The sequence below is a fragment of the Chinchilla lanigera genome, unplaced genomic scaffold (genome assembly GCF_000276665.1).
Source record: "Chinchilla lanigera isolate Chin_1 unplaced genomic scaffold, ChiLan1.0 scaffold00010, whole genome shotgun sequence".
NCBI classification, from domain to species: domain Eukaryota; kingdom Metazoa; phylum Chordata; class Mammalia; order Rodentia; family Chinchillidae; genus Chinchilla; species Chinchilla lanigera.
This window is the reverse complement of record NW_004955411.1, coordinates 35,498,246-35,507,191: the sequence shown is the minus strand read 5'-3', so window position 1 is coordinate 35,507,191 and position 8,946 is coordinate 35,498,246. Positions and strand designations below refer to the sequence as shown.

General features: G+C 46.4%; 1 protein-coding gene across 2 annotated transcripts; it reads left to right on the top strand.

Moving 5' to 3' along the window:
• Window positions 1-3,187: 3,187 nt before the first annotated feature.
• LOC102025557 (predicted GPI-anchored protein 58) lies at window positions 3,188-6,153 on the top strand. 2 transcript variants are annotated; one of them, XM_005377945.2, is made up of 4 exons: window positions 3,188-3,532; window positions 4,346-4,533; window positions 5,519-5,628; window positions 5,831-6,153. In XM_005377945.2, exons 1-4 carry the CDS (start codon window positions 3,251-3,253, stop codon window positions 6,136-6,138), a joined length of 888 nt encoding a protein of 295 aa, XP_005378002.1. In that variant the 5' UTR covers window positions 3,188-3,250; the 3' UTR covers window positions 6,139-6,153. The 2 variants fall into 2 exon arrangements, with proteins under 2 accessions (XP_005378002.1, XP_013366189.1); XM_013510735.1 differs by having other exon boundaries at window positions 5,519-5,640.
• Window positions 6,154-8,946: the final 2,793 nt, after the last annotated feature.

Genomic DNA, 8,946 nt, shown 5'->3' with positions numbered 1-8,946 from the left:
TTTTGCCGCTGAGCTAAATCCCCAGCCCCCTCTACAAGAACTTTAGAGAAGATCTAATGCTGTACTTCTCAGACTCTTTAATGAAATTGAAAGGGAAGCAATAGTCCCAAAGTTATTCCTGGAAGCAAGCGTTACCCTGATACCAAAAACAGAGAAGGAACCAACCAAAAAAGAGAACTATAGGCCAATCTCCATAATGAACATAGTTGAAAAAATCCTGAATAATATACTGGGAAACAGAATGCAGTAAGTCATTGAGAAGATTATACACCATAACCAAGTAGGATTTATTCCAGGGATGCAGGAATGGTTCAACACATAGAAATCAAAACATGTAATACGCCATATTAACAGAACCCAGGACAAAAAGCACATGATCATCTCAATAGATGTAGGCGTTTGACAAAATTCAATACCCATTCATGATAAAAATCCTACAGAGAATTGGAATAGATGATCTTTATCTCAATCAAATAAAAGCCATCTATGACAAGCTAATGGCTAACATCATACTAAATGGTCAAAAACTGAAAGCTTTCACTGTAAAATCAGGAACAAGACAAGGATATTCACTATCACTACTCCTGTTGAATATAGTTCTGGAAACATTAGCCAGAGCAGTTACACAAGAGAAAGAAATAAAAGGAATATGAATAGGAAAGGAAGAAATTAAATTATCATTATTTGCTGATGACGTGGTACTCTACAAAGAAGACTCCAAAAACTCCCCAGAATTAATAATGACATTCAGTAATTTAACAGAATACAAAGTCAACACTCAAAAATCAAATGCATTCTTGTACATGAATAACAAACTCACTGGGAGAGAAATTAGGGAAACAGAACCTTTCACAATAGCATCAAGAAAAATGAAATACTTAAGGATCAATGGATTGAAGGAAGTGAAAGACCTTTCCACTGAAAACTACAGTACTATGAAAAAGGAGACTGAAGAAGACATCAGAAAATGGAAAGACAGCTCCTGTTCTTGGACAGGTAGTCAATATACCGTAGTGAAAATGGCAATACTTCCAAAACTGTTCTATAGATTTAGTGCAGTCCTGGTCAGAATACTAATAGCATTTCTCATACAACTAGAGAAAAGAATGCAAAATTTGTCTGAAGCCAAAAGAGACCCAGAATAGCAAAAGCAATTCTGGGCAACAAGGGTGAAGCAGGGGGCATGACAATGCCTGACTTGAAGTTGTACTACAAAGCTACAATAAAAACAGCATGGTACTGGCAAAAAACAGACCTGAAGATCAATGGAACATAATAGAAGATAGAGAAACAACTCAAACCACCCTCAGCTACCTTATCTTTGACAAAGAAGCCAAACACCTTTAATGGAAGAGGAATATCATGTTTAATAAATGGTTCTGGGAAAACTGGCTTTCCACATGCCAAAGATGGAACCTAGTCCCATATCTTTTATTAAACTAAAATTGAAATGGATCCAAGATCTAAATATAAAAATGGAATCACTTCATCGGCTACAAAATAGAATAGGTAAAAGACATGAATAGGTAGAAGAATAGAATAGGTAGAAGATGTGCGAATTGGCAAAGACTGTATGAGCAAAACCACAATCACACAGGAAATATTACAAAGAATAAACAACTGGGAACACATCAAATTAAATGGCTTTTGTACAACAAAAGAAATTACCAATAGAGTAAAAAAAAACAAGTCAGAGAATGGGAAAAAAATTTTTTTACCAATTACTCCTCAGACAAAGAACTAATAGCTATCCAGGTATGGTGGCACACACCGGTAATCCCAGCACTCGGGAGGCTGAGGCAGGAGGATCATTGAGAGTTTGAGGCCACCCTGGGCTACAACGTGAGCTCAAGGCCAGCCTGAACTGCATAGCGAGACCTTGTCTCAAAAAGACAAAATAAAAAAGGGAACAAAGCTTTTGTGAATAAGGAAGGGAAGAAGAGCTGCAGGGAGGAAAATGGGGGGTGGGGTGGGGAAGAAGATTCAAGATATATCATGCACAGATACAAATTCCCTGTGATGATTGTGATCATTATGTATATCAAAAGTGTACCAATAAAATAAATTTTAAAAAGAAAAATGAAAATGTCATTCTGTGAAAACATGTCTATAAGAATTTGAAGGAAATATGTTTAAAGCAGGCAAATTATCAAACTTCTCTACATCTGTTAATGCAAACATACTCTGTATAATTTGTGAGGTTATTGCAAATCACCAAAACATATGTACTAAAGATTTTAACTTTTTTTTTTTTTTTTTTTTTGGTTTTTCTCCGGTACCGGGAACCGAACTCACGACCTTGCGCATGCCAGGCAGGCGCTTTTGCCGCTGAGCTAAATCCCCAGCCCCTGTACTAAAGATTTTAATTATTAAAAAAGGACCTACCGGAAGACATTTATACTGAATAATGACAGCCCCATCCCCTCTAGAAAAGGCGAACTCTCCACCAGGAACACAAAACACATGGTCTGCTTGGGATGAGAGGACAAGAGGGGATACCAGTGGCCACAAGCAAAGCCCTCAAGCAATGCATGAATGTGTTCTGCATCTGCACTGGGGCCATGATCTCCACGGCCTGACAAAGACTGAGCCTCGCAGTCACCACCTGCTGTCCCCTCACACTATGTCGCTGCGCTGTATACTGCAGTCAGTGATTGAGTTCAGTGTCTCAGCGTGAATAGTCATCCATGTGCACCTGATGATAAAACCTGCTATGAGTCCCCCACTCCTGGGCCTCCAGGGGTTTTAATTTGAAACTTTTATATACTTTAATGAAAATTATTAGAGACTTTTAAAAAATATCTCTATAGTCACTACTGGAATTGAAACGCAACTGAAGTCAGTGCAGGAAAGAAAGTCATCCTTAAATATGACAGATCTCTAAGTGATGACCCTGAGCACTGTGTTTTGAGGGAGAATGGAGGGAAAGCACACTTCCACTGTGCCTGCCGCATCCTAAGCATCTACGTATTTGTTCATTAAAACTTAAACTTCTCCAGTCTAACATCACAGAGAGCTTTTCTAGTTCCTCATTGCTGTGTCTAAGGAGCACACAGATTGTTCCACTATGGAGAGAAAGAGGCTGTAGGGTCTTCTTATCAGAGGGAGAGCTCAGTCTATGGGCTTGGCTGTGACCTCACTTCCTGGCGACAGGTCCAAACAGAACTTGGAACCCCAGAGTCACAGGACAGCGGAGTCCTAGTGACGGCAGCCTCCCCAGTCACTTGGCTGGAGACAGTCAGCGGACAAGATGCTCTGCTGCTTTCCCAAGGGTCAGGGCCGCAGTCCCAGGACCCCGCGAAGGGAAAGCACTTGGCAACGAGTGCGAGGATGGATCGCTCAGCCCAGGTGCTTCAGGCCACTGGGCAGGAACCTCCCAACTGCCATGGGCAGCGCAGGGCAGGTCTCCCCAGCCCCAGCCCCCAGGTGCTCTGAGATGAACGGGAGCCCAGAGCAGGTCTCCCTGGGCCTGGCCGCCAGACACCTGGAGCCACTGAGTCCAGAACCGGACAGTTTAGTCCTGGCCAGCACTGTGAGTCCCCTGCCCAACTCCTGCCCTTCATCCTCACTGTGTGTTTGTGTGTGTTGTGGGGCAGGTCAGGATCCTAGAGAAGCTCCTCCTGGGCAGGGGCAGGTGCTGGGAGGCTGTGGGCCTGGGGTCCTGTCACATTCCCATGCATCACAGGGCTGGCGGGAGGAGCGGGGCAGTGCCCAGAGATTATCCACAGCCCCAGAGCCATGTCTTGTCCTCCTGGGCAGAAGCCAATGACAGAGCTATTTGTGTGTCAGAAGCACAGGCTCCTCTGGGGCAAAAACAGCACACACTGTGGTCAGGCAGAGCCTCATGCTTCGTGCCAGCTGCTGGGCATTGTCCCAATGGAGCGGCCCCCAGGACATCGGCCTGGAACTGGTCACGGGGCCTGTGTGCTGTGTGCCCGTGACACACACTGTGGTCCCACAACAACAACAGGAGTCATCTGGGGGGAAGGGTGTCTGTGTGAGCAGAGGGGACTCTGAATTTTTTTTTTTTTTTTGAGACAAGGTCTCACTATGTAGGTCAGGCTGGCCTTGAGCTCACTTCGTAGCCCAGGCTGGTCTCGAACTTTCAATGATCCTCCTGCCTCAACTTCTAGAGTGCTGGGATTATAGGTGTGTGAGCTACCATGCCTGACTTCTGAAATTTAACTTTTAATATGAGGCTCACTTTTCTGCTGGGGTCCACCTGTGCCCCTTCTGGAAAGAGCCACTATGGACAATCTAGAGTGTGATCAAGGCTGAGTCTTTGAACCCTCCTGGGAAGTCAGGGTGGGACACCAACTCCATGTCTCCCACTGTCCCATCACAGATTGGAAACCAGGCGGCCGAGGGCCTGGCAGAGGTCTGCACAGCGAGGACGGAGGCGGCAGGCACACAGTGCACCACGACGGAGCCCCTGGAGCAGGCCTTCGTGGACAGCTGCCCCATCCCTGGGACCCACTTCCCGGACCCCATGAGGGCCGACACTTCCTCCCCAGAGGAGGCCATGGTGGGAAGGTGAGTTCTGCTCTCAGAGCACAGTGCCTTGGCCACTGTGCCTCCAAGTCTTGGGCAAGTGCAGGCACCTCTCAGCCTGCCTGCAGCTTTGAGCGGTGGGGTGCTGGGGAAATCCAGCTCATCTCCTGGCTGTAGGATGAAATGGGGTCTCTGTCATCAGTGTCCACAATGGCCTCGGCTCTGTGGAAGACCTGCTGATTCTCACAGATGATTTTTCATGCCCTGGGAAGCTTTGCCTCCCCCTCACTGCCCTGCTCTTGGGGAACGTTGTTCTGCTCATTGTGAAGGAGATGGCAGAATCACTGGATGGGCTTCAGCGTGGTCCCAGGCAGGAATTCCTGGTGGACACAAAGGGCTCAGGCTACTGACAAGTCATGGAGGAGCGGGTGGGAACATCAGTCCATGAATAGACATGAAGACACACTATGTGCAGATGCTTTCCCAGGCATTGACCATGATGCAATAGCCGGGGCAGAGGCAACCCCTGCCCCATGGGGTTTCCCTGCTATGTGGGATCCACAGTCCCCATGGACAGCAGAGCAGGCAGAGGCACAGAGAACTGGGCAACACATTGCTGCATGAGCTGAAGCCTGAGGAGAGGCAGGGCAGGACAGATGCCTGCTGTCCCCTTGCTCTTAGATATTTAAGGAGCAGCTGCCCTGTGCCCTTGAGTGCAACCACAGGGCAGATGCCAGGCTCTGTCCTCAGGGGCTGACAGTGGGGACAGGGCAGAAGGTCAGTGTGTCAGGATTCCCTGAAGCAGGCAGGGTGGTGACACCACTGAGCAAGGGCTCCCTCCTCCAGAGCCTTCTGTCAGGTACTCAGGGCTGCCTGGGCCAGTAGGGCCCATATGAATGTTGAGAGATGGGGTTGGACCATGCACAGACCTGGCAGGAGGCCACGTGTCTGTACTGCAGGTGCCCAGGGCAGGCAGTGCGGGAGGCAAGGCCGGGCCTCTCACTGTGCCGCTACCCGCCTTCCCCAGGTCCACGTCCGATGTCCCTGAGTCCTCACTGGAGCTGCACTGCCACGAGGATCCCCCGGCTGAACTGGCTCTGCAGGAGCACTCAGAGCCCACTGAGGCAGAGCCCGAGCGTGAGGACTGGGGTTTGAGGCTGTGGGCATGTGAGGAGGGGGTGAGCCTTTGCACACTGAGAAGCTCAGTGGTCAATGGAGGATGCAGGCTGGAAGGACTTCCTGAGGGTGGCTCTGTGCTCAGAGCTGTCTCTGAAGGCAGTGGGAAGGCTTTGCCCCAGGAAGGAACATGGACAGCTGCTGATCTTTTTTTCTCTTGCAGCCGCAGGGCCAGCTCCAGCCCAAGCTGAAGTCCCACCTGTGGAGCCTGCGCCAGCTCCACCTGCAGCTCCGTCCCCCGCTCTGGCCTCACAGCGAGAGCCAGCCTCAGGCAGCCCTTGTGCACCAGCTGCAGGTCCAGGGCTCCTGGTGGCTCCACAGCAGGGCTCAGCTCCTGAGCTCCCCCCGGGGCCAGCCCCTGCCCCACCCCTACCCTTCCCCTCCATCACTGTGGGGCATGTTTTCGCATATGTTCTCTCCCTTCTCTTCTGGATCTACATGAATAACAGAATTCTTTTTAATAAAAGTTAAGGATTTTGGTCTGGTTCTAAACAATCAGCATTGTGGTGTGCAGTGCATTCTCGGTGCTGTGCACCCAGCACCGCTGTCCAGGTCCGGAGCATTCTCCTCAGCGCTGTGCCCGTGAGCGGCTCCTCCACTGCCCCCGAGCTGGTCCCGGCCACCACTCGTGTTAGGACCCCGTAATTTACCTAGTCCCCATTTTTCACAGTACTGCACAGAAGTACTGGAAGGACTGATGAATCTTGCTTTCTGGAGAAGGAAAAATCCTGGACAGACCCTATCCATGTTTCATTCACCTATTTATTAAATTATCCAGTCATTTTTGTCAGACAAGAAGTATTCGTTGCTGGGCATTAAGGAATGCAATATGAAGAATACAAGTAAGGGTACAGTCACAGCTACCCAGGCAGGATGTGTTGCCTGTCCTCTAGGTGCTCGCCCTTCCTGTCTTCGTGTTGGGCTTCACTAGGCCTGTGTGTCTCCACTGCTGGGTGGGCCGTGTGTCAGGCCACAGCTCTTCCGTCATCTCATACATGCCCTGGGGGCGTGGCCCCACCATAGGCCACTCCTTGATGTGGCCTTATTCCAGGGGTGCCCAGCTGGGGTGGCGGATACAGGCTCTAGATTCACCTCCCTCCTGCACTGGCCCAGATGTGCACAGACCACCTATGCTCTCCCACCTCTGCGCCAGGTGAGCTGGGCAGTGAGCAGGACAAGCCTCAGTACCATAGACAGCAAGTGAGGTAGAACTATTACAGCCAGTCAGACAGGGCTGGGCCCTTGGGACAGTCAGTGCAAAAGATGAGAACAGAGCAAAATTGTGCCTGGAGATGCATCTGAAGAAGATGAAAGTCACAATGGCCAGATTTGCCTCGTTTCTTAAGGGATAAATGCAAGTTTGACTTTATTGGTATCACGCTTTTGAGAGTTCCTGTATAAACAAACCATTATCTCATGAGGGGTGGGCCATCCTCTTCTACCCACTAAGACTAAGACTAAGACTAAAACTAAGACAGACCAAGACTAAGACTAAGACTACTATAGATTATTGAACAAGATTAATGATGTCATCCATATACATTTGCAATGTGACCTGCTTCCTATCGGATCAATATTACCTATGTGACTAGGCTTGTAATCTTATTGGTTAATCTTAATTTTGTCCCATGCTGTACCTACCTTGTGATTTTTCTCCATAAACCTTCCTTTGATTTTGTTGGTTTTTCTCTTTGTTTCCTTTTTTTGGTACTGGGAATCAAACTGAAGACCTCATGGTGCCAAGCAAGTGCTGTGCCGCTGAGCTATATCCCCAGCCCCAAATTTCCTTTGAGAAGTGGGTTCATTGGCCACCCATTCGGGACTCCTCCTGTCTCACAATGCTGTTTCTATTTCACATTCCTTTTTCCCAATAAATTTTCTTCTTCTTTTCTTTTTTTTTGTCTGTTTGAGACAGGGTCTCACTGTGCAGTTCGGGCTGGACTTGAGTTCACTTTGTAGCCCAGGCTGGCCTCGAACTCACAACAATCCTCCTGTCTCAGCCTCCTGAGAGCTGGGATTACAGGTATGTGCCTGGCTCTCCAATAAATTTTCCTACTCTTTCCCCGTTGTCCCTTACAATTCATTGTTCAGTTTTGGGGATTGTGAACCACTTGTATCAGACATCTAGCAGGTTTCTTTTTCTTTTTTTCATTTAAAGAGAATAATAATAATTAAAAAAGAACAGTAACAAAATACAAACAGAACAAAGCAAGGACATTAAAAATGATACAGGGTTTCAAACCAAATGATAGGGATTAATAGTGGTTGTTATATTATGTATTGTTATCTTCAATGAAGTTGCTCAGATTACCAGATGTAAGAATGGAAAATTGATCAAATCATTAAAGAGAATAAGAAAATAATAATTTAAAACAATATTAGAGACAATACAGAGTTTCACTAGACAGGATGGTAGGAATTTATCAATGGTTGTTATACTGCATATTGTTGTCTTTATAGCAGTTACTCAGATTACCAGATATAAGCATACAAAATTGGTCAAAATATATATAAAAAAATTTAAGCATTAACTGTTCCTTTCAATAAACCACCAGATATCAGCTGTACAGTTATCCCAGCTATCTTTCTATATATATATAGCCTTAGTACTTTCTTTTTCTTCTGTCCCTCATCCCAGTTGTTCCTTTCTTTGTGCAATTTTTTCCCTTTAATATTCTCTATTGTACATTTTGGGTTTTATTTACTCTTTCATATTCTTACACTAGGGAGACAACATGATGTTTACACATGTGGGTCCTATTTATTTCACTTAAGAGTTTGGTCTCTAGTTATATCCATTTGCCTATAAAAGCCTTGAGTTTATCTTTTGTATAGCTGAGTAATACTCCAATGAATAAAAATACCACATCTTTTTTTATCCATTCCTCAGTTCATGGGCATTTGGGTTGTTTCCAAGATTTAGCTACAACAAATTGCACTGCTATAAACATGGGTGCATGTATATCGCTGTGATATGATGTTTTTCATTCTTCTGGAAAAATACCCAGAAGGGAATAGCTGGGTTAAGCAGGATGTCTAATCCTAGTTTTGTGAGGACTCTCCACACTGCTTTCCACAGTGGTTTCACCAGCCTACACTCCCACCAGCAGTGGAGTAGGGTTCCTTTTTCCCCACAGCCTCTCCAGCATTTGTCATTGGTTGATTTCTTAATGTTAGCCATTTCTGGGGTGAGATGGAATCTCAGTGTTTTTTCAGTTTGCATTTCTTGAATGACTAATGATGTGGAACATTTAAAAAAATTTATTTGCCATTAGTATT